Source organism: Oncorhynchus gorbuscha, linkage group LG18 (assembly GCF_021184085.1).
Source record: "Oncorhynchus gorbuscha isolate QuinsamMale2020 ecotype Even-year linkage group LG18, OgorEven_v1.0, whole genome shotgun sequence".
Lineage (NCBI taxonomy): Eukaryota > Metazoa > Chordata > Actinopteri > Salmoniformes > Salmonidae > Oncorhynchus > Oncorhynchus gorbuscha.
Genome location: NC_060190.1, coordinates 14,689,210 through 14,715,418, shown reverse-complemented (window position 1 = coordinate 14,715,418; position 26,209 = coordinate 14,689,210). Strand labels below are relative to the sequence as shown.

At 45.7% G+C, this 26,209-nt stretch overlaps 1 protein-coding gene and 1 pseudogene across 6 annotated transcripts in view; both read left to right on the top strand.

Annotated features, from left to right (window-relative positions):
• Positions 1-13,479, top strand: part of LOC124003457 (regulatory-associated protein of mTOR-like) — a 254,307-nt gene extending 240,828 nt beyond the window's left edge. For 4 of the 6 annotated variants that reach the window (XM_046311730.1, XM_046311729.1, XM_046311728.1 and 1 more), the window contains exons 30-36: positions 461-511; positions 5,800-5,906; positions 7,030-7,157; positions 9,222-9,308; positions 9,531-9,647; positions 9,934-10,063; positions 10,306-13,479. In XM_046311730.1, coding sequence (XP_046167686.1) covers positions 461-511; positions 5,800-5,906; positions 7,030-7,157; positions 9,222-9,308; positions 9,531-9,647; positions 9,934-10,063; positions 10,306-10,374 — 689 coding nt within the window. In that variant the 3' untranslated portion in view covers positions 10,375-13,479. The remainder of the gene's footprint in view (positions 1-460; positions 512-5,799; positions 5,907-7,029; positions 7,158-9,221; positions 9,309-9,530; positions 9,648-9,933; positions 10,064-10,305) is intronic. The other 2 variants (XM_046311732.1, XM_046311731.1) reach the window with 1 other exon arrangement.
• A 1,215-nt stretch (positions 13,480-14,694) lies between these two features.
• On the top strand, positions 14,695-21,603 carry LOC124003529 (annotated as a pseudogene).
• The last annotated feature ends 4,606 nt before the right edge of the window (positions 21,604-26,209 follow it).

Here is a 26,209-nt window from a genome sequence, read left to right as displayed (position 1 = left end):
ATTTAGACTCCTCTGCCCTCTAGGCTTTTAGATGAGATATGACCTGCATCCCAAATGGAACCCTATTCCCTATATGCATATATGATTTAAGATGGAGTGTAGCTATCTGGAGCCTGTTTTTAAATGCACAGCCAGTAGTTGAGTAGTGGAATATCTCTCATAGTTTTTGATCGGGGTGTATCAGCGGTATTCATTTGGAAGATTTCATGTTGGGTAAACTGCAGCCTTGTTGTTCCGCTTCTCATTGTGTGTGTGGCTGTGTGCACTTATGTGTCTATCTGTCTGTGTGTCTGTCTGTGTGGGATTCAAACTCGCACAAACAAAAACACAGAGTGTGTGCGTGTGTGTGTTCTGTGCATGCGGGGGTCCTTGCTAACAGTGTGAGGTGCTGGGGCTGATGTGCTTCTGACTCTCCTTCCCCCATCTCCCTGCCTCCTCCTTTCTGCTCCTCCCCTCGCAGGTCTGGCCAGGCGGGTCTCCATCTGTCTGGACAGGAGTAAGGGACAGGGAGGTGAGTGCTGCCGTCGTCTTTTCCTCTCATCTGAGTCAGTGTGCTGCACAAACCCCAGCAGTCTGCCCCTGCACTACTACTTCCTCCTGTAGCCTGATCCGCCCCCCTCCCAGGCCTCCCTTTCGTCAGTATCCCTTTCTCCACAGGCTAAAGCTGGTACCGTGTCTTCCTACCAGTGGTCATGTACAAAACAGACATGAAGGGGGTTGAACTCTGTCCTGACGACTCTAGTTTTAACTGTGAGCTTTTACACGCAAAGTTAAATGCAGGTATATTAACAACTCAGATTTGTCTTTTTAGTTTTTATGAATTGTGTGCTTGTTTTACCCTGATAATAAAAAGTTTGTGTCGATGTAGTTAGAGAAATGCTTCAGCTCCGATGTGAATGTGCCGTTTCTGGTTCTATCGGCCTCGGTATCGTTGCAGGGTTGGAATTACAGGAGTTCCAGTGGGAGTAGTGTACTAATCAGGGAACCCACATTAGTCTTACAACTGTCATCACGGCACCCCCATATGGGTTATAACATGATTGAGGATGCCCTGAAAAATAATCTACAGTGTATAATTAGAGGCCTGCTGGTAATGTGGGATGTTGATAGTAGAAATAATGGACCTCCTTCCTCTAGCCCTGAGGCCCTTACTCCAGACTCTACAGTACCAATGATTAGTTCCCTCCACAGCCAAGCAAGGGGCCTTAAAACTGTCTTCATCCAGACTTGGGTTTTTCCTCTGCAGCTGAATTGGCATGTAATGTGTGTCAGAGAGAAGACCATAGAGATTGGGAAGGAGGGTAGAGAGAAAGAGAGAGAGAGAGAGATGGAAGGGATAGGGAGAGAGAGGTGAGAAAATGATGGATTGACCGAGAGCGAGATATGAGAAAGGGGGGAAGAGAGAGGGAGAGCCTGCCTGCCTTTTTGGGTGCTGTTTATTTTCTATCTGTTGTGGAGCAGCGCCCGTCTCCCTCTCAGCCCTCATTACACCCTATGGAGTTATCATTAGTGTTTGTTTAGCATTCCGGAGAGGGAGACACACATCGACTTCCCGTCCACACAGACAGAGCGCAGACCTAATTAAGTTCTCATGCAAATGTCGTTTATAACATCTTGCGCTCTCCCTCCTCTCTCATTCTCTCTCTCTCTCGTCTATTGCTCCCCTCAACTCTCATTCTCCTGCAGCAGCTTGAGGAAGTTTTCTTTTTCTCTGACTAGACTGGGGAACTTTGAGTGAAAGTAGGGCAGTCCTGGGGCTGTCCTACTCCACATACACTGGATGGCTGGAGGCTTGTTAAAAAGGCCTCTGGGAGTTCGTGGCTGGGAGATGTAGGACTAAAAGAGGATACGTCCACAGAGCGAGAGGAACAGAGGGGGGCGGACAGATAGACAGAGAGAGGGACAAACTAAAACAGAGGCTGAATATGAGAGAAGGCTCAGACTCTGGACCCAAAGTTTTTAGTCATCACTGCTCTAATACTCAGACTCCCTTAGCCTGTAATACAGGTTCAAAACAGGCTCCGCTCTAGAGTTGTATGTCTCTCGTCAGCTCACAGGTCAACTAGCCTAGCGCCAGAAGCCTAATCAACTTCCGGTGCCCGTGTCCATCAAATCAACCCCATCCGTGGTGACGCCCTCATCGTTAACTACAGGCTTGTGCAGCGTAGTCCTAGTTAATTCCATCACCGGGGTCCTGGAGGACACTTTCAAAGCAAACACGATTAAGGGAATAAAAGAGAGAGAGAGGAGGTAAGTTGAAGTCGGGGCGCAGTCTTTAATAAACTGCGGCGTGTGTGAGAGCCAGTCCATCAACAGGTGATAATGGTGTGGATTGAGAATGCAGAGGCAGTGCTCGTCTCCTAGAGAGAAATAATGAGTGATGGGAATATGAAGTGAGACTGAGGGATATGTAAGGAGAGCTATAGAGAATGGTATTAGGGAAGAGAGCCAGGGGCAGAATGAGTAGTGGAATGGGGCTATCGTAGCCACTGGAGACTGCTAACGCTAGTTTATGCGAACGCTAGCTGTAGGGATAACCTAATTGCGCTTGCAGCTAGCTTCTATACGCACCAGCAAAACCCATGCACAGGCAGCCCCGGAATATCCATTCCATTATAGAGTATGCTAATGCTAACTAAATCATTAGCCGCCTTTGTAGTTGTTATTAAGGAGAACAATGGGCCTCCAGCACTACCTCACATCCACTCCCTCAGTCAGGCATCTCCATCTATAATGTCGCTATTGATATATGTGTGGACTTCTAAGATCCCTGGTTATGCTGCTGGTTCTCTCATTTTAGTGAAGTTGAGACATAGTCTGTAAGAACTCGTTGACCCTGATGTGACCTTTCAGCGCCTGAGAGATGTTTTTGATTGGAGTTGGTTACGGTTGAACTGTATGGAGGGAGTGAAGAGAAAAGAGAGGTGTCGGAGTGGGAGGAGAATAAAGATGGGATGGGAAGAATGAGAGATGGGGTAGAACGTTTTGTTCCCTTATTTTCATGACATTGGTTTCAGTCAGTGTGTTGGAACCGGTTCAGGGAACAAATCCGAAAACTCAAAGAATGATGCTTTTTTGAGGGATGGAAACAGAACCCGGAACGTGATCTCTAGTGTTCAGGAACATAAGCATTATTCTAAAAGCATGGGAACTGGTTAACAATATTCTTTTTTTTTGTCTGCCAGCTAGTTTTCTAGGTAAGGTTGTGAGGCCGGCCGGTTGGACTTACTGCCAAATTCTCGAAAATTGTACTTCTGTTTTGAACCGGTTCCGAACTTTATTATGCTGGTCAGAACATTGGGATGGAGCAAAACAAAATGTGCTTATGTTCATAACGAAACGATTGGAAATATTTGGAGTTTCCAACCCTTGCTTGTGAGCATTGACTTTAGTACTATCTGCCTGGAATAGTTAAATTTATAATAAACAAGATTAGGGTTTCTCTACTGCACTCTCTTCCTCTCCCTCTTTCCTCATCAACAAGAGATGGGAATTTCTCACTAACACAGAGCTCTAGACTTCAAAGGAATGCCTCATCTCCCTCAGCAGCTGGTCTCTGAATGGGGCCAGTCGTTCTGTGTGTGTGTGTGTGTGTGTGTGTGTGTGTGTGTGTGTGTGTGTGTGTGTGTGTGTGTGTGTGTGTGTGTGTGTGTGTGTGTGTGTGTGTGTGTGTGTGTGTGTGTGTGTGTGTGTGTGTGTGTGTGTAATGGGGGAATCACAGATGTTTGTGTGTGTGTGAGGGTCCCAGCTCTGTGGGTGGCTGAGTACGCTCTGAAGTGTTCCCCCACTCGTCTGCATGTGAGCCAGAGCTAGCTAACAGCCCGCGTAGCTATGGCGCCAGAGCTAGCTAACAGCCCGCGTAGCTGTGACGCCAGAGCTAGCTAACAGCCCGCGTAGCTGTGACGCCAGAGCTAGCTTACAGCCCGCGTAGCTGTGACGCCAGAGCTAGCTTACAGCCCGCGTAGCTGTGACGCCAGAGCTCGCTTACAGCCCGCGTAGCTGTGACGCCAGAGCTCGCTAACAGCCCGCGTAGCTGTGACGCCAGAGCTCGCTAACAGCCCGCGTAGCTGTGACGCCAGAGCTCGCTAACAGCCCGCGTAGCTGTGACGCCAGAGCTCGCTAACAGCCCGCGTAGCTGTGACGCCAGAGCTCGCTAACAGCCTGCGTAGCTGTGACGCCAGAGCTCGCTAACAGCCCGCGTAGCTGTGACTCCAGAGCTAGCCAGGTTGGGGCTTAGCCTCAAGGTTAGGCTATGCCCCCGGCCCTCTGCCAGGTGTCACAGAGCGGCTTATCAAGTACGGTTGAGACGCGACCACAGTTTAGATCTGTGACTCCCACTCTCAGTAGCAGCATATGGAGGTGCCGAGGGCTTCTCCCGCTCTCTCCCGCTTTTTCTAATCTCTCGCGTGCCCTCTCACGTGCTCTCTCTCACACTCTCTCTAATCTTTCGTGCTCTAATCTCTCAAACTCATCTCTCGCTCGCTCTAATCTGTCTTTCTCTCAGTCTTTCTCTCTTTCTCTCATCTGTCTTTCTAATCTCGCTCTGTTTTATTCTCTCATCTCTCTCTCATCTCTCTCTCTCTCTAAATTCTCTCTCGCTGTTTTTCTCTCTCGCGGTCTTTCTCTCTTTCTCTTTCTAATCTCTTTCTGTCTTTCTCATCGCTCTAATCTTTCTCGCTCTCTAATCTGTCTTTCTCTCTTCGCTCTAATCTCTCACTGTCTTTCTCTCGTTCGCTCTCTCGCGCTAATCTCTTTCTCTCTAATCTATCTTTTGTCTTTCCCTTTCTAATCTCTCTGTTTTATTCTCTCTCGCTGTCTTTCTCTCATCTCTCGTTCTCTCTCATCTCTCGCTCTCTCATCTCTCTAATCTCTCTTTCTCTCTCATCTCTCGCTGTCTTTCTCTCTCTAATCTCTCTCTCTCGCTGTCTTTCTCTCTCTAATCTCTCTCTCTTGCCGTCTTTCTCTCTCATCTCTCGCTGTCTTTCTCTCTCATCTCTCTCTTTGTCTCGGTCTTTCTCATCTCACTGTCTTTCTCCCTTTCTCATCTCTGTCGCTCTCTCGCTCTCTCAGGGTGTGACGCCCTGTCACTGCAGCCTGCCAGTAGTAACATCTGGTAGAGCAGTTGGTCTTTTTGGTTTGGTTTTTTGACCCCCTATTTTTGCCTCCCAATTTTGATCTTGTCTCATCACTGAAACTCCCCAACGGGCTCAGGAGGTGAAGTTGGAGTCATGTGTCCTCCGAAACCTGACTCACCAAACCGTGCTCCTTAACACCCGCCTGCTAAACCCGAAAGCCAGCCGTACCAATGTGTTGGAGGAAACACTGTTCACCTGACGACCAAGGTCAAGCCTGCAGGCGCCCAGCCTGCCACAAGGAGACGATAGCATGCAATGAGCCAAGTAAAGCCCCCCCCCCCCAAGAGGAGTAGGTCTTTTAACCTCAGCCTGTTGTCAGTCACAGGGTTGGCAGCCGCCTCAAAGTTTTTTGGCTTCTTCCAAATCCACCCCTAGCCCCCTAACCTTAGGGTTGGATAGGTGTTGGTGATATCCTGACGTCTGATGACAGTGACTCTTCATTAGACCCACAATTGACTCAGAAGGTGTGTTTCCTGTTTACATCCACCAGTCTGAGTGTGTCAGAACTTTTGGCAGATTACATCATGACCCATGCTCAGCTGGTAGATCATGTCCCCGTGTCCCGGGCATTGACAGCTGGGTCTTTGTCAATGGTGTTTCCGCCTGTGTGTATTCCCTTGTATCTTTCTGTCTGTGTGTGTTACTAACCAGAGTCCTCTCTTAGGTGCAGGCATGGTGGTGGACTGGGAGCAGGAGACGGGGCTGCTGATGACGTCTGGAGACGTGAGGGTCATCAGGATCTGGGACACGGAGAGGGAGATGAAGGTTCAGGTGAAGGGAAACACACTGAACATAACTAGCCCGTTTATCAACGACGTTGTTTTGAAATGTCACAGGTGCCTCTGCACATCCATGATTTCTCAGGTGACAAATCTCAAATCCTTTCTACAAGTTTTGACCAATAGGTCCATTGGGAGCATTATGACAATCTGTGGAAGTGTGGGTACTTTGTTGTGGCAAGCCTAAATAAGTTCAGGAGTACAAATGTGCTCAACAAGTCAAATAATAAGTTGCTTAGACTCTGTGCAATAGTGTTTTACATGATTTTTGAATGACTGCGTTCTCTGTACCCCACACATACAATTATCAGTCGAGCAGTGAATTTCAAACACATATTCAACCACGAAGACCAGGGAAGTTTTCCAATGCCTCGCAAAGAAGGGCACCTATTGGTAGATGGGTATAAAAAAAACAAAAGCAGACCTATCCCTTTGATTATGGTGAAATTATTAATTACACTTTGGATGGTGTATCAATAAACTTAGTCACTACAAAGATACAGGCTAACTTCCTAACTCCGTTTCCGGAGAGGAAGGAAACCGCACAGGGATTTCACCATGAGTCCAATGGTGACTTTAAAACAGTTAGTTGAATAGTTGTGATAGTAGAAAACTGACAATGGATCAACAACATTGTAGTTACTCCACAATACCAACATAAATGAAAGTGAAAAGGAAGCCTGTACAGCATAATGGGTGAGAAAAATCTGTATTTAATCCAGTTTGAATTCAGGCGGTAACATGACACAATGCGGAATAAGTCCAGGGGTATGAATACTTTCTGAAGGCACTGAATGCATCCTGGTATTCAGCACCTGGCTCAACATTATCGGTTGTATTTCCATTCAACTTGTTAACCCTTTATTTGAGAGACAGTAGTATGGTAGGTATGCGAGCCCTGCCTGTCTCTGGCTGTATTGACGGCAGAGCCCAGACAGCATTCTCCATCAGTCAGCTGTAGACGTGATTGATCGAGTTGTTAGCCAGCTACTCAATGTTTAATGAGCGCCGTGACAACCACAACGTTTGTTATGTCACGGCAACGACTATGTAATTACGTTTTTTTTTTTTCACATTGCTTGAACTAATTGTGTGTGTGTGTGTGTGTCTACCAGGACATCCCAACGGGGGCAGACAGCTGTGTGACTTGCCTATCATGTGACTCACAGCGGTCTCTCATCGCAGCGGGGCTGGGTGACGGCTCGGTCCGCCTCTATGACAGGAGAATGGGCGCCAACGAGTGGTCAGTGTTCTCACTCGCAAACACAGATGCACACTTTTAATGCTACCTCCACACTTTGACTTTCATAAAGGCTTCAACAATGAGAATCATCCCTGCATGCACACGAACCTGGTCACATTATTCTGTCTAAAATGTGAATGGGCTTCTATTCTTCCTAATTCATTTCTAATCATAGGGCTTCTTATTCCCAGTAGAGCAAAGATAAGCTGTGTGTCTTAATGTTTTATGAAACTCTCATTAGCATCAGATATATTTTATCCCCTTAAATTATCATCAGACACAATGTAAAATCATATGTGCAAAGCAAAATAGGTAATGCTGTTAATCATTTTTTTTCTCACGTCATCTCATATACATTACCGGACCGTTTATTAGGTACACCAATCTAGTACTGGGTCGGACTCTCCTTTGACACCAAAACAACCTAAATTCTTCGGGGCATTCTCCAAGATGTCGGAAAACGCTCCACACTCAGATTGGACGTCAGTACGTTCTGATGCTGTATTGGGTTGAGATCTGGGGACTACACAGGTCACTCAAGTAAACTGAACTTGCTGTCATGCTCCAGACAATGTTTTCCCACTCCTCGATTGTCTATTCTTGGTCACGTGCGCACTTCTTCTTGTTTTTAGCTGATAGGAGTGGAACCCGGTGTGGCCGTCTGCTGCAATAGCCCATCCGTGACAAGGATCGACGAGTTGTACGTTCCGAGATGCTGTTTGGCACACCACTGCTGTACTGCGCCATTATTTATTTGTCTGTCTGTGGTCCGCCTGTTAGTTTGCACGGTTCTTGCCTTTCTCATTCGAACTCATCAACAAGCTGTTTTCGCCAACAGGACTGCCACAGAATGGGTGTTTTTTGTTTGTCGCTCCATTCTCAGTAAAACCGAGACACTGTTGTGCGTGAAAAACTCAGGAAGGCGGCCGTTTCTGAGATACAGGAGCGTCTGGCACCGACGATCATAACATGCTTAGAGTCGCTTAGGTCACTTGTTTTTCCCCATTCTGACGTTCAGCCAAACAGTAACTGAATGTCTTGATGCCTGTCTGCCTGCTTTATATAGCGAGTCACAGCCACTTGACTGACTTGTCTGTAGGAGCGATCTAGTTTCATGAACGGTGTGGTGTACCTAATAAACTGCCTGTTTACTTGAAGACTCATATCACTGATGTCTGCTATATTCTCACCTGGAAGCTCCCAGCTCTCCTGCCACATCCTGTGTCCACACGGTCGTGCGCATCTTCAGCCAAACATTATTTTAGTTAATCCCCAAAGAGAAAACAGGGCAATTAAGCCATAGTGTCCCATAAATCTTTAACTAATGTTAATTTAAGAGCTTCCCCTCAGGCACTGAGACTGTCGAACCCTTTCCCTTTGTGCTCTCCTTTAAAACCAGTAGAGGGCCAAGCAAACACACACATCGCATACACACTCAGGTGAACACACAATGATGCACACTCTTACAGAGTTTGTAACTATTTTTGCTAAGGGAACAGGGATAGGTTTTGGTCCTCACTTTGGCTTTCTGATTGCTTCTTACTGCTGGCCCAGAGTCAGATTTGTTTTCTGCTTCTTAAAGCTAGGATTTGAGGTTAGGTCATCTAGAGCCTAGATCTGTGCTTAGGGGCAACTATCTCCTCAATCTTCAATCACAGTATCTTGTCACTCAAGAATGCTGTTACCATTGAGACGGGCTGTCCAATATTGCTTATACCCATGTACTTATGGTGACACCCAGTGGCCATATACACACAATACAGCCTTGCTTAATGTTTGGGGTTTTAGGCTGAGTTTCTGTATAGCACTTTGTGACATCTGCTGATGTCACAAAGTGGGGCTTTCTAAATACATTTGATTGATAACTCAGATCAACACGACGGCACTGCTTTAAATTCTCATACACCCTTCACTTTTACACGGTGTCGCGTCTTGCATGTTGATGAACTATGTTGGAGTCCATCCACTCACCCTGCTTAATTTCACATCTGCCTCTGTCTCTCCTGTGAACAACATGGTTGTGGGTGGAAGTTGATGATGCTTTTCCTCTGTGTCTCCCCACAGTCGTGTGATGACATACAGGGAACACTCGTCCTGGGTGGTCAAGGCCCACCTGCAGAAGCAGACGGACGGCAAAATCATTAGTGTCAGGTAGTGCTCGTTGATGAGTGATTGAATGGTTGGTTGATGGAATATTTCTGTGACGGTCGGGTGTCCAGATTTGGTCATACTACTATTCTTGACTCTCACACACGCTCTAGTTCTCTCGCTGTCTGTGGCTCGGTCCAAGACCAGCGGCCCTACTTCCTGTAGATCTGAATGGATGTGATGACATGTCATGTACTGTTTGGACTCCTTCGTCCTCCTCCCCAGTGTCGATGGAGACGTGCGGTTCTTCGAGCTGCGGTCGCCGGACTCAGTGAACGTGCTGCAGACGGTGAAGGGGTTAACGGCGCTGGACATCCATCCGCAGGCCAACCTGTTTGCCTGGTGAGTTCACAGGTTTACGGCACGCGGCAGGAAGGGCCTTCATAAATGGTCTAAACCATAGAGTTCGATAGAGGACTCCAGATGGATATAACCCATTTTTTGTAACCCTCTATCAAACTTTATGGTCTAAACTCACTTTGAGGAATTAAATGTGGTCAATACTATATCAACGGATGAAAGGTGGGAGACGGTCTGACGATTTCAACGTTTACTACATTTGGTACCAGCTATGAAACTAATTTCTCTCTCCTTCCTTCATTCTCTCGTTCTCTCCATCCTCTCCCAGTGGATCGATGAACCAGTTCATAGCCGTGTACAACTCCAACGGTGACGTGATCAGCAACATCAAGTATTATGATGGTTTCATGGGCCAAAGGATCGGGGCCATCAGCTGTTTGGCCTTCCATCCCTACTGGGTACTATGCCATTCTTACTCTCTTCATAGTCGTCTGAATCTCAACTAGATAACGTAACATGGGAACTACGATTTGGGTGAATAAGTTGCGTGGGTGTCTCTTAAATGTCTCTTAAACTATACTCTGCAAAACCTGTCTTTTCATCACACCTAATTACACTAAATGGTTTGGAAAATGAATGTTTTTACACCTGTCTTTGAGTCCATTATATTCTCTCTTTCTCTCTCCATGTGTCCCAACAGCCCCACCTGGCGGTGGGCAGCAACGACTACTACATGTCCATCTACTCAGCGGAGAAGAGGCTCAGATAACCCCTCAGCGTCAACCCCCCCCTTGAACAATATCTTTGACCCCTGACCTCTCTCCCCATCGGAGCCAGGATGTAAATTACTTCTAATGTATATATGCCATTGTTACCACCCCTGAATGTTCTATAGTGATGGCTGCTGACAAACTCGTGTTATGATGTTGACTGATTATCTGATTATTCTTGATCGTTTTATTCATATTCTTATTATGAAGCTATTGATTGTAGACTTGGCAGTGCTGAGGAGCGTGTATACAGAGATGAATAATAGGTCTATTTTAAAGGTTCCAGCCTTGACTGGGGGAGACGGGCGTTGTCGCTACCTGAATGAACTCTGAGTGACCTCTACATTACCTTTCTTTGACCTCTATGCATCGGGGTCAAGAGGCTATCGAGAGATAGACAATTCCCTCTCTCACACACGACTCTGGACCTGAAAGGCGTGGCTCACTGACGCCCGCCCGCACAACCCTTATTGAAAGCCCCCCCCCCCCCCGCTGTAGCTAATAGACTTTCTCTCACTGTTCGTGTACAAGATGTTGAACAACAGGCTTTTCCTCTGAAACAGCCAGGCACTTTGACAGACGGGGCACATCTGAGAGAAAGTGAAATGTAGAACAGAGCACAGATGAGCCCAAAGTGGGCCGACCCACAGCGTTGGACACAAACCGATGCCCATACAGATGTCCACTACCATGCTATACTGTAGGACTAACCAGACCTTGCATCCATGCACCCTCACCCAATTGTGCTAACCTCACCAACTATTGCCATTCATCTCCATTGTCCTATGCCCAAAGGCTGACCCCATGTCCATAGCGCAATGGGTGACTACTGCTCAGCTCGAATCCCAAGACTGATGCTAGTTGTCTGCCCTACCTGCAAAGCAATAAGGAATTAGCTAGGAGCTCTCTACAGCCTCCAAGCTTCTGCTGCTCTAGCTCCAGACCCCCCCCCCCCCCCCCACTCATCAGCTGAGCCATACACGCCTGAGGAGCCCCAGCACTGGGAGACACGGAGCAGTTTGCTGGGGCCCTGAAGTATCAGTTCCAGAGCTCTGGCTGAGGCCCGCTTGACCCATGCCCATCCCCCGTCTTTCCTACAGACCTAACCCCAGCCAGAAGCACCCCGCGCTGGACGATAAGAAACACAGCACCCACTGCATCCCCTTGTCCCCATTGACACCAATGGGGACGAGGGAATGGGGTTCTGCTGCTACTTTGCTGCATTCTCGCACACAGGCTTATGAGGACTTTATAAACTCTGTATGGACTGTCCCCAGAAACACACACACCAGCCCTAGGCAGCCCTTTCCCATGTACAACTACCAACCTCCACCCTGCTATCCGCTACCCTTTTTAGAGAAATGTCTACGGCAATTTTCTTCTATCTTAGTTTTTTGTTCTTTTAACCTTGGTTTTATTTGCCAGCCGTGTTTTGGGTTCTTTAGCAGGAAAAGAGTTTCAAGAAGATTGTGATAGAAGTTGGGTCGAAAAAGAGGAGTGACTTCAGACTTGCACACCACTGGTAAATACACAGTAACGATCCATAGCACTTCTTCAGTTCAGTGTCCTTGTTGTCAAAAGCCACAGCTCCTTCTGTCAACCTCCAACACTAGCTCAGGTACCTCATGAGCCACATAATACCACGACGTCTCTGCATGGTAGACGCACGGAGGTTTGACTGCCACAAGGTCTGGTGTTACTCTTGATGTGACGAACTAAGAAGGTCAAAATCAGTTCAGTGAGTCCTGAGGTGCCTTTCATTTTTTTAACAAGGGTTACCCCTCTGGTCAACACTCGCTCCAAGTGCGGTATCGCAATTAATGTGCCTCTATTAGGGGTCGCTTTTTGGGTTTGCTCTGTATTACCTTACTGTTTTTCTTTGAATTTTTTATTTATTTTTTGCTCCGTTTTTTGTGATTTTATATTTTTAATTTGCTGGTGTTTGTTTGCCTTGGACCTCAGTGGGATGGAGAGATGAGAGAGGACGGTTTCTCCCCATTTCACAGACGCTCTCACCCACACTGTGTCTCTCCTCATACAGTACTCCCCCATGGATGCTACCGTCACCTTTTTGCCTCTAAAGTCCTCAGCTTGGCTATCACCCTAGAAAGGAATGGACAATAATGCTTTGCCTGTGGACTGAACCGGTAACACATGCCATGCATTCTGTAGAAGCGGCTGCGCTCGCGGCATAACCAAGCCCCACTGCGCTCAGTAGCTCACCCTCTAGGGTACGGAGGAGGTACTGCCGCTTCCACTGCTTTCACTGACACCTACAGCAAAACCCCACAACGCTGTCTTTCAGCCATGCTCAGAATCACATCTCTAGATATCCTGCTTTGAGTTTTAACATTTTAGATATGGAAACAAAAATACACTTTGAATACTTTAGGAGAAATGTAAGCAATCGGGTGTTTCTCTGTGACGGAAGACGGCTTTGCTGACTGGTTTATAGGACAGGAGATGAAGTCAGTCAAATAAACCAAATACACAACAACACTAGTTTTCCTGGTGTTTTTTGTTGTTGGTGTGTGTTTTCATGTTTGTTAATGTTCATGCTCTCGTTATGAAGTTCTACATGTATTGTGTAAGACAAATGTATCTGCTATTGCGTCACGATATTCGTGTCATTACCATATCAGTTGGTCAGGAATGTTTTAAAAAAATGAATATTACTTTTTTATCAGGCATATTTTCCTTCTCACCAGACCGCTTTTAAAAAATCCTCTGAGGAGTGAGTGTCTGTGAAAATCAGTCCTGGTATGAATTTCATAGCAAAGAGATGATTCAAATATTTTTCATGGACTTAATTAAGCCTGAGAGGTGCTGCTTGCTACATTTTGTTTTTGTTTTTCATTCTGAATCTTTGTATTTATTTGTTTGGTATTTGATGAATGTTCTGAATAAAATCAGATTTAGGGCTTTATTCAATCCCTATCGTGGAAGTTACAGAGCGATTGAAATTATATGGCAATGTTTCTACTTTAGCTGACACTGCATTCACCATAAATGCTGCATATCTCGGCTCAATAGGATATGACCTTCACATGTCTATCATACAATCTGTAACACTTCAGCGAGACGCATTGAATAGAGTCCTTAACTTTGTTAACTGTTTCTCTGTTTGCCGTGACATTGGTTTGTCTCTGGTTAAAGGTCAAGAAAGCCTCAGTATAAAGAGAGACAGTTTAATTGATAACAACCAATGATACTTGCCAACTAGCAGTCCTCTATCTGAGTTTAGACATGGAATAGAATCCTACTGGTCTGGAGGTACAGATAAGTGTGCCTTAACTGAGGCAGGGCAGGAGCTAGGATAAATCCAGTCTCGCACTGTCTTGCCCAACTGAATGTCAGGCAAAAATTGTAAAGTGAATTTAAAAGTAATCCAATAAGTAATCTAATTTTTCAAAAGTGTCTGTAATCTGATTATTATTTTGCAATCAAATTACATGTAATCAGTTAGTCCCCAACACTGCTTAAGGGGATATAAAGAGGTTGCTGGTTCTTGAGTGAAAAAAATACATGGACCCCTTTCTGTTTTCTCAATGACATTAAAATATATGCCTCTTAAAGGGAAACTAATCCAAAAGTAAGTAATAACGATTACGTTGGAGTTATTGTAAACCAAAAATGTAGTTACTTTTTACAATTTTGGACAGGTAACCATAACGGATTACATTTAGAAAGTAACTTACCCTGCCCTTAAGAAATGTACATTTACATTTTTGTAATTTAGCAGATACTTTTAACCAAAGTGACTTACAGTAGTGAGTGCATACATTTTCATATGATTTTTTATTTCATATTGGTACAAAGGTAAGAGTGGTATATCATAGTAAAACTGTTTATTTTGTTCTAATAAGTTAATCCAATAAGGTATATGTCTGGCGGTAGGTAGCTCAGTAGAAGTTAAAACAAACAAAATCGTAACTAGGAGCTTAAGCTAACAGTAGTTTGACAGCTTTGAAGGGCATGCTGGGATTTACGACGGTGTAAACTGTAACGAACGAGCACAATGTGATATCCTACCCTCAGGAAACAGGCTCTCCTGAGCACAGACGCAAGGGTGCCCCACTTCATGTTACCCCATAGTACCTGTAGAGGCCCAGACACTTGGGGGGGCAAAGGTTAGCTCCTTCCTACTGCACCCTAAGCATGCTGAGCAGTGTCGCTGACTACACACACAGCCCAGAAAGAACATTCCCAAACAGCAACGTTCCAACAGCTCACACATCCCGAGGAAACAACAGTCACTTCCTGGAAAATGAAGCCAAGTCCAGGGCTCTGCTCGCTGTGATAACCAGCGGCCCACTCTGTGGCCGAGGTAGAGCACCTCTCCTCCCATCCCACTACTATCCCCCCAGTCGCATCAGCCCAGGACAACCACCACCGATGTGGGAGCCCCGACAGCCCTCACTCAGGATGATCACCCAACTACTACTGCTAACCTCTGTACTCCTCCCCACCTGTAAGGAAGTTTGATGATAATCTCCCTCTAGGAGGGTTTTGGGTTGGGTGGAGAAATGAGGAAGTATGGATTTTCTTTACGTTGATGTAGTGTGTTTTCTTCCCCCTCCTGTTCCATCCAGGCCAAGTGGCGGAATCGTAGGCATGTATGTATTAAAGTGTTCTTGAAGAGATTCTTAAAATAGGATAGTCAAAAGTGCAGTGAATGCAGTTTGCAAAACCGGGGAACTCTGTGTATTTCAGGTTTTTCTTTTGGAGTGGTATGTATTCAGCTATTGTTTTGGTTCTCTCTCTGAAGGTTTGTGTATTCATAGATTGTGTGCTTTGGGACTGGACGTTCTTGGTTTGTGTATTCATAGATTGTGTGCTTTGGGACTGGACGTTCTTGCTTATCTACTTTCTAATGCTATGGACTTGTTTTACTGAAACATATCTTATACTGAGAGGTGACTGATCTACCCTAATCATAGTATTAACACAGCTAAAACTGTATTGACACACTGGAAATCCTATGAGAATGGTTCCTAGATCTTGTCTTATCAGTGTTTTCACACTTTTGGAGTACGAGACACTGGAAAAGTTGTGGAAGGCTTTGGAAACTTGTGTTAGCAGTATCACACGCCGCCTCCTCCTGTTAGGATGGGGGGGCTGGTAGAGGAATGTCCGCTCTGCACTAGACCCCACTGGGAGGCCCCTTTTATCTAAAGAAGTACTCTGTGGAGGACAAATGTGGGACAACAGTTCACTATCAGCATGAACTGAATCAAAGGACTTCTTATGTTGTTTTTGTTGAGGGTCTGTGTTTATATCCAATTCATTGGTGTGAGTGATTTCATCTCCTGAGTATCTTGGAGCTGGAAGATGACTAGCTATATAGCACTGTGTTTTATTGCACTGTTCTCTTACTATGGGGATATCTTTTTTGGCCTCAGTGAAAAGATTAATGTCACTACCAAGTGTGAATTCACTAAATAATGTGCTTTGGTATAAGATCACAAAGGCTTGTTTTCTAGAACTTTTGTTATACAGAACATTTGATCGGTCAGAGCATTGACGTTGAGTTATTTCTCCAGTGTTCACAATCCGAAGTGTCAATCTGACTCTCGAGCCCAGCAACGCTGTCTCCCAAGGTACCAATGTGATGGTACGCTGCCAGGCCTTAGTCAGCAGCTCTTGGCTCCTGAACCGTGAATACACCATCTGCAAGGACAACACCGTGGTGTACACGAGGAGCACCACCACCACAGAGGACCTCCTCTACTCTCTGCGCATGGCCAGAGTGGCAAACACTGGGAAGTACGAATGCAAGGTGAACATACAGGGCAAGGAGCTAAGCAGCATCTCTGAGAAACGGACTGTGACAGGTTAGTACTCTGTCAACTCTTTTCTGTCGTAGACTGAAAAGCTTGCAAGTTAAGCATAACTCTGTCTATGGCATGTGATTATTTATTTTTTTATCTGTGTGACCGCGTGCTTTCACTCGCACTCGTGTCCATCCAGGCCTGCAGACGCCAGTCCTCAGCGTCGACAAGCGTGTGTTCAGCAAGGGAGAGGAGGTGACCGTTGGGTGTGAGGCCCCTGGGGAGTCCGGCGCTATAGTCTTCTCCTTCTACAAGGATGGTCAACGCCAACCATGTGTGTTAATATTGGCTGTGCTTGCTAAGGTTTATTTTTACCCCCACTACAACTTATTTCACAAACATCAACACTTCAAGTAGCAAGCACACACACGTTTACTTTTCTAGTTAACATTGTTATATTATTATGACCAACCAGGTGTAGACTAGGCTGTGATTCAACAGCGCTGGCGCCCACAGGCTACACTGACTACAGGGTCTTACTGCTGACAGACTCGGTCCCGTCCAATGCCAGCAACAATGTGGTGGTCACTGTAAAAGGTGAGTGGAGCCCAAAAACAGAACATGGCGGTGAACATCTAGGGCCGGTTTCCAAGACACAGGTTAAACCTAGTCTTGGACTGAAACACACATTCAGTGGAGATTCTCAGTTGAAATACCTTTTTAGTCCACGACCCTACTGCTCTCAATCTCAAATCATCTCTAATCATTTTAACCATGTCCAAAACTTAATAGAATGTGTCTGGGGAAAAGTCTCTTGGTTTCAACCTTCAGCCTCCAGACCAATTTTCCTCGGTTTGTCCTCCAGAGCTGTTCATCACACCTGTCATCTCTGTCCAACGATCATCGAAGGGGAAGATCTGGACATCTGCAGTGTCATTAGTAACCTCCAGAACAGCTCTGGGCTCAAAGTCTACCTGAGCAAGGGACTGATTCTGCTGAGTACTGGTCAAAGTAAAGCCAACCACAGCATGAGAGCCCTGGCTGAGCGCTCTGGGTAGTTTGAGTCCAGTTTGGAGATGAGAAATGTTGTCAAGCAAGCAACGGAAAACGTGACGATTACAGGTGAGTGACTGGATTTGTAAGGAATCTGAAATGTACTGTAGAATGTGGTGTTAGCTGTTGAAAAAAAGCGTATCAAGAAAGCTATCTGTTCTATCAGTGTATAACCAAGTCGCAGCTAGAGTTAAAATTCTGGTGAGCTTTCCTTAAATTCCTAGGTTTTCAGAAATCCTGGTTGGAAGTTTCCTGGCATTAGGAGCAAATAAACAGGAAATCCAGAATCCTCCAACCGGGATTTCTGAAAAAACCTGGGCAACCCTATTCACATCTATTACCTTATCAATGTTCATCACAACGTTCCTCGTGCATGTTCTTACATGTACTCAGCCTCCAAGAGTGTTGAGGAATCAATTGGGTTTTTTTATCCACCAAACAGAACTGTTTTCACAGCCAGTTCTGACCATGTATCCGACAGAGGTGTTTGAAAATTCACGTTAACCTGCAAGAGTACCAACGACTCCTCTGACAGAATCACCCCTTCGGATGTGAAATATTCCATTTACAAGGACAATTACACACTGACGCTAGGCAGCTTCAATGGTATATATGTCGCCGTAGGGGTACGGCGCACGAATGGGAATTACTCATCTAAAGCAGATGCCAAGATCTCCAAGTACAGTGCAAAGCTGCCTGTCCAAGCAAAAGGCACTACTACAACCCATAAGGCTTTTATGTGTGACCCAAAGTAAGTCAATCTCACTTGTCTTTGAATAAATTAATTTAGTTAATCACCAGCAGCATAACACTCTACATTCCACTGCTGGTTTGCCTCTAAAGCTAAGCAGGGTTGGTCCTGATCGGTCCCTGGATGGGAGACCAGATGCTGCTGTAAGTGGTGTTGGAGGGACAGTAGGAGGCACTTTTTCCTCTGGTGAAAAACATATATATCACAATGCTCCAGGGCAGTGATTGGGGACATTGCCCTGTGTATGGTGCCGACTTTCGGATGGGACGTTAAAAGGGTGTCCTGACTCTCTGTGGTCATTAAAGATCCCATGGCACTTATCGTAAGAGTAGTAGGGGTGTTAACCCCGGTGTTCTGGCTAAATTACCAATCTGGCCCTCATACCATCACGGTCACCTAATCATCCCAGCTTCCAATGACCTCTCCACATGAACAGTCCATTTTGTAATTTCAATCACTTGTTCTATTCATTCCCCCAGTTCTTGACAGTAAACCGGAGATAGCGGCTATTGGCAGAGTGATCGTGGGAAAGCCCATCAGGTGCGCTGTCACTCAGACCGAGGCAGCCTTCCCATGGACGACACTGTGTGGAACAAGTATTCTGAGGGTAACTCGGCCACCGTGCAGCAGCCGCACCATCAGGCCATCTTCCCTATCACCGTCCAGCACTACAGCGACACAGTCGACTATAAATGTGAGGCACAGAACAACCCCAAAGTCGACGCGTTGGTCAGCAACAAACACCACCGCAGTCATAGCTGAGCCTGTTGAAGTGTGGAATGGTATACAACGTTAAACACGTCCATGCTTCATTGGATTGTAGCATTATTGCACACTTCTTATTTAACCATCAGAAATACCCCTCTCCCAGTGCCTCTGTCCAATCCAGGAGTCAGACCTGTCGGGGGTCACAGAGGGAGATGAGATGTACCTGATCTATGGGGTGGAAGGTTCCCCGCCCGTCACCTCTAAGTGGTACCGAAGTGGGAACGTAGCCGCTGTTCACCACCTCAATCCAATCCACGCGTCCCACCAGATCAAGGGAGGGGGGGAATGAGCACAGTGGCACCTACTACTGCAAGGCCATCAACTACACTACCATGGTCCAGAGTCGGCCTGTCACCGTAGATGGTGGGAGTTACACACACACACACTCTGAGAAGATAGAGCAAGGCCCTGCTTTACTTATCACAATAGGTTGAGAGACAGGCAAACAGCACACACAGCGGGTGTCCACACACTCCACCATAGACACGCATTTATTTACTGCTCTTACTGGATGCACCAGTCCAGATTCATTTGCTTTCACAGCACCACTTGTGTAGAAACGAAAGACTCCTCTTTGGAGCAGCAGCGACAGTTTTGCTCTTCTCACAACACTGTTCAGGCTGCTTCAGTGACGGCTGACAAGTTTACTTCGGTCTGATCTGATCCCTCCACCCCAGTTGCCTGCCAGCAAGGTTATCTGACCCCACTATTAACGAACCCCAATGAGCTCCTCTGCTGTGGCGTTGATTAGCATGAGCCACGTTAAATTCCCCGCAGCCACTCTGCCCTCTGTCCTGTGGTGTGGTTAGTGCCGACGGCTAACGCGAGAGCACAGTCAATCCGGATGCTAGCGGCAACGCGCTAGGCTCCCATGGGTTGTGACTCCTCAGCACGACGTGGCCAGCACTCATTATCCAGAGCAATTAGACCCAGCCTGCTTCCCCCCCATATTGGCACTACGGCAGCTCCAGTGGCAAGGCAGAAGATAGGGGGATGAGGAGGAGAGGGGGAATGAAGGGAACACTTAAGTTCAGACCCCAAGAGGAGGAAGCAGATGGACATTTGACTCTGAACTTTAAGATTGACTTTCTCTCTCTTTCAACCATCCTCTGTCCCCTCTCTCCACCCTGTCCTCATCTCTACCCACCCCAACTGTCTTTCAACCTGTACCCTTTTCCTCTCACAAACACTCTGCCTACCTCCCCCTCCCTCTCCCCCCTCTCCCTGCATCTCTCTCCCTACCTCCCCCTCTCCCTGCATCTACCTCCCCCTCTCCCTGCATCTCTCTCCCTACCTCCCCCTCTCCCTGCATCTCTCTCCCTACCTCCCCCTCTCCCTGCATCTCTCTCCCTACCTCCCCCTCTCCCTGCATCTCTCTCCCTACCTCCCCCTCTCCCTGCATCTCTCTCCCTACCTCTCCCACTCATCCTTCCTCTCTCTCGCTACAGTGAAGATGTCTCACCCCCCATACGTGTGTTCCATTTCATGCTAGCCATTAGCATGCAAGCTGCTTGTAGCATATTGGTGTCAGAAGTTGTCATCCTAACGTCAGTCCATATCATGACACCCATACAGTGTGCATTTAGGGGTCTCTGAGGTGACCTTAGGTGACTTCTTAACTCTCTGCATCTCCTCTCATATTTTCCTGTTAGAGGAACAAAAATGCATTGTCTTACCGTCCAGCTGTAGACATCCTGTGCAACTTAGAATGCATGAGAGAGGACATGGCAGAGAGGCTTACTGTGTGTGTATTTAGCTTAGTGCCTTATATACAAATCGATACGGGTCTTAACAATTGATGTTTTACTTCAGCAAACATGCCTCATTAGATGTGCAGATTCTGCAGTGGTTTGCAGGATGTAGCTAGCTACAGGGCAGCTGTGTTCAGTAGTGATTGTGGTGTTGAGTGTTTGTTGAGAGTGGCCATATCATCTTATTACAGACGCAGCGCCACCCTTTGACGGCATGGAGGGAAGAGCGACCAATGGGACGCAAGTGTGGCATCACTTCCTGCTGGCATCAGCAACAATCATCAGCTACAGTTTCCCAGCAACAGTGTAGAGAAACCCCACAGAGGGAGGGACTTTTTTGGTTTGAACCAAAAAAGAACAAACATTTTGCACCACTTGGTTGAATAAAGGGATATGTGGGAGGAAAACCAAGGATGACAACAATTGGAACAATGGCTCAAACAAAAAATCCCCACAGACATTTTAGAGAGGGGAAAATGGCCAACATGTGTTCCTTTGAGAAAATATTACTACTTTTTTATGTGTTGTAGATGTAATTTCAGAAGGTACAGGTGTAGTGTACACAATATGGTTGACACCAAGGGGCTTGTTGTCAACATCAGTCCCAGTGACAGACAGTTGAACTGGCCCCATTGCTCCCTCTCCTGCTGCTGTCTGGAAGAGATGTACTTTCCTGTCATTATCAACATACTGTCTTTGTCCTGTGTTCTCACCTCAGCGTCTGTCTGCCTGTCTGACTGCATGTCTATTGAATGATGGAACTATTTGTCTAATAGTCTGTTTGTCCAAAAACAATGTGTGCGTGTCTAAATGCATAGATCTGATCTGTCAATAGCTGTCAATAGCACAAATGTTGTTTGGTGAGATACCAATGAATGTCTGTAATGCTGTGTAGCTACACTGAGTATACCAAATATTACCAGCCGTTCTTTCCATGACACAGACTGACCAGGTGAATCATGGTGAAAGCTATGATCCACTTCAAATCGGAGTAGATCAGGGGTTCTTAAACTTTTTCAGCCTGGGACCCAAATAAGAATTTCTGTGTTTTCCTGGGACCCAAGCTTAGGAAAATATGCAACTATACATGGGTACATGTCATTGCCCTTATGCCTAAAACAAATAACAATTAAACAAAATATACATATAAATATGTATTAGTGTTTATTTCCCCCCATTAAAACACTCTTACATACCTGTCTAGGTTGGAACTGTTGCTATTCAAATACAATAATGAATTAATTTAGATTCTGAACTGGAATAAACGGATTGATCACATCACACAGATGAATATCAGAACATACACACAGGCTTTTTGATAGTGCAACCCTGAGTAACAGTACAGATGAATATCAGAACATACACAGGCTTTTTGATAGTGCAACCCTGAGTAACAGTACAGATGAATATCAGAACATACACAGGCTTTTTGATAGTGCAACCCTGAGCAACAGTACAGATGAATATCAGAACATACAGATGAATATCAGATGAATATCAGAACATACACAGGCTTTTTGATAGTGCAATGAATATCCATACACAGGCTTTTTGATAGTGCAACCCTGAGTAACAGTACAGATGAATATCAGAACATACACAGGCTTTTTGATAGTGCAACCCTGAGTAACAGTACAGATGAATATCAGAACATACACAGGCTTTTTGATAGTGCAACCCTGAGCAACAGTACAGATGAATATCAGAACATACACACAGGCTCTTTGATAGTGCAACCCTGAGCAACAGTACAGATGAATATCAGAACATACACACAGGCTCTTTGATAGTGCAACCCTGAGCAACAGTACAAATGAATATCAGAACATACACACAGGCTCTTTGATAGTGCAACCCTGAGCAACCGTACAGATGAATATCAGAACAGACACACAGGCTCTTTGATAGTGCAATCCTGAGTAACAGTACAGATGAAAAATTATCAGGCCTACTGTACATTACTGTAGAAATTATTGTAGAAAGAAAGTCAAGGTTGGAACTGTTTCTGTTAAAATACAATACATCTTTTTTATTCTGAACTGGAATAAAGTGATTGATCACATGTGTAGACCAGAAAACACACTCAGTCCTAATGGGAGCAGGTCTATTGACAGTACAACACAGAGGTCAAGCTCAGCCTTGAAACGTATGTCAGAGTTGAGAACCCTGACTCACATAGGTATGTGGTGACAAACTGGATCAGAACATCTACTGCTTTCTCCGTCAGGCAGGAGACCACTTCCTGCTGTAGATGAGCAACCCAGAACAGTTTATTCCAGTTAAGTAAAAGCATAGTGCTTTTTCTACCTCTTCTCCCTCTCATTCTGTCCCTTCACTCATATCAAATCATCACAAGAGGGTTTGCTTTGCCGTCATTATTTCAGCTTATAAGACTCAGCGCCATTTCCTGGGGGAGGGGTCTAATTGACCACAATTAAGCAGTCTCTTCAGTAACCTGTCATAACCATGGTGATCAGGCTTCCAGAAACATCTTCTGGCGAATAAACGGGAAGGAAGCTGAACTAATTGCCAGGCTACTCTCTATGGTACCAACCCCCCTCAATTAGTATACTCTGTTGGGCCCAATGGGTTTGCTAAGGCAGTTGGTTGGGCTTATCATTAAGCAGGGGCGCAACTTTGGTTTTAGAAGTGGGGGGGGGGGCATAATATTTATTTTATTATTATCCAGTTGGATAAACACTAAACAGCCTACGTGACCACTCGGAGACGTCCGTATGGTCCTAAAGCACACCGTTGCCTCCTTTTTGGGCATGTCCCCCCCCCTCCCGTCCCCAGTGAAAGTTACGCCCCTGTCCTTAAGTATCCAGTACAATAATTTGCCAAGAGATGGGGAGCATCTGCTAAAAGACAGACAAGTAAATGTGTAACAGTTGTAATGAAGTGATATGTGATGATGATTATCTAATGTGTGTTTTGCCCAGGAGCAAAGAGTAAGTGGTACAATTATGTAACAATTAGACATTGTTACATGATTTATTTATTTATTTGTTCTGCAGTTCCCCTGAGAAAAGGGAAAAACGGTGTGCAGTGAAGTCCAGAACTCCCCAACCAGTGAGTCCAACACCCTGTAAATATGGGTTACATTTATCAAGTGCTTTAAAGTAGGTCTCAAAACACGTGGTCCACCAGTAGTGAGTAAAAGGAGGTAGAAGGTGAGGTATTCATTATTGTATCCGGACCAGCGGGGTCTGTATGAAGGTGACTATTTCCTCTCGCTGCTCGCAGGAAGTTCCTGTTTTTAGACACGATCCAAGTTGAATTTGTCAGTGAAGCAGTCCATGTGGAAATGTACCTTTTATCAACCCAAATTTAACATAAAACACTTAACATACCCTTTTGTTTGTAACTCTTATCTCTGGTGAATTGGGGAGTGTATAGGATGAGGGTGAGTGTATAGGAAGAGGGCAGGGACTGCACTTGTTGCTTTTTGGCATAGTTATACCCCTGCTGTGATAAAACAATGGGCTCTGTTTCAAGGGAACCAATGAGTCAGCAACTGGGTGTCATAACTGTCAAATGAGTCATCATGATGAATTCGTTCAGAGAATGATTATTATTCAATGCCCCTCCGAATGTGTTCTAATGAAAGAGGAAAGGGAGGGTGATACGCACATCCTGAACTTGAGAATACTGGTGCTGGGATAATAAATAATACATGTAAAGGAATGGGAGGCCCTCTAACACACTGGGGAGGAGTAGTCCCTCATTACTTTATCAAATAAAAGAGTACACGCACAGAGACACAGGTTATACACTGTCATTTCTGTAATGGTCTAGAGGTTGTCCTTCTTCCCTGATCCTGTGTCCTGTTTTCTCAGGTGCACCCGGTGACCATTACCACTATGTAAGTACAGTTTGAGTCTCCATGTCTTCCATTTTACTGTCTGTGACTGAGGCACTGTGAAAACAAACGCACACGGCTAACACACTCAGTAACAACTACTGACCTTTCCTCCAGCTGACAAAAAGGGTGAGGAGTGACAGAATCAAGGCCACAGGGCACACCACCTTCCCTCTCTCCCTCCTTCCTTCCCTCTTTCCCTCCCTCCTTTCCTCCCTCCCTCTTTCCCTCCTTCCTTCCCTCTCTCCCTCCTTCCTTCCCTCCCTCCTTCCCTCTCTCCCTCTTTCCCTCCCTCCTTTCCTCTCTCCCTCTTTCCCTCCCTCCTTTCCTCCCTCCCTCTTTCCCTCCTTCCTTTCCTCTCTCTCTCTGGGCTGTGGGGAATTTGACATAATGAGTCAGGATACGACATGATGGTCTAAACTTAAGACAGTTCATTCACTCCTTGATGGAAATGGAGGAGCAGCCATGATTGTGGGGAGGTGGTTTTTAGTGATAAAGGAATTTCATTGTGTTTTTTTTATGTGTGCAGCTACCCCTGGAGAAATATTGTTTCGTTTTCTGCGAAGCCTTGCTAAAATAGTGTGGTATTCTGCGAAGCCTTGGTGAAATACAGTGTCGTATTCTGTGAAGCCTTGGTGAAATACAGTGTGGTATTCTGTGAAGCCTTGCTAAAATACAGTGTGGTATTCTGTGAAGCCTTGGTGAAATACAGTGTAGTATTCTGTGGAGCCTTGGTGAAATACAGTGTGGTATTCTGTGAAGCCTTCCTGAAATACGGTGTAGTATTCTGTGGAGCCTTGGTGAAATACAGTGTAGTATTCTGTGGAGCCTTGGTGAAATACAGTGTGGTATTCTGTGGAGCCTTGGTGAAATACGGTGTAGTATTCTGTGGAGCCTTGGTGAAATACAGTGTGGTATTCTGTGGAGCCTTGGTGAAATACAGTGTAGTATTCTTTGGAGCCTTGGTGAAATACAGTGTAGTATTCTGTGGAGCCTTGGTGAAATACAGTGTGGTATTCTGTGGAGCCTTGGTGAAATACAGTGTGGTATTCTGTGGAGCCTTGGTGAAATACAGTGTGGTATTCTGTGGAGCCTTGGTGAAATACAGTGTAGTATTCTGTGGAGCCTTGGTGAAATACAGTGTGGTATTCTGTGGAGCCTTGGTGAAATACAGTGTGGTATTCTGTGGAGCCTTGGTGAAATACAGTGTGGTATTCTGTGAGGACCACTTTCAACAGTTGTTAATGGATTTTTCACCTGCCTTGAGAGAATCGGATTGTGTTCCAATGTGATGGTATAGAGTTGTGCTGTAACAGTTTTGATTTGGGTTGTGTTACGGTGTAGACTTTTCTGTGTGTGATTGTGTTGAGGTTAGTTACGGTGTTGACTTTCATTGTGACCGTGTTTACATAATTGACACTGTTGAGCAGTGCAGTGTGTCATTATTCAGTGGGATCTCTGTTGTCTCAGCAGGGTACGCCGATCTCAACGGTGACCAACCGGAGGTCAACCAGGACCTGCTGGAGGTCAATCGCCAGGACCACCGTGACCTGGAGTAAAGGTTACCTCTGATCCCTCGCGACCCCTCACACTAGGACCACAAACTAAATGACCCCCACCTCTGCCTCCAACTTTAACCACAATCCTTATTTCCATATTGTTCTTGTATTCTGTACATTTTCCCTATAAGGAAAAGTGTTGAGTCATGTAAGCTGTAGATATTTTGCATAATTTTATAGCCAAATAAAATCACAAATCATAATTAGGACTTACTGTGTAGTTCTATCATACCTTAGACTCTTATCTTTGTTTACCTTTTCATCATGTCTCATAACCATAGATGTTGGTACAGAGTTCAGTTAGCCTGGCCCCTCCCTC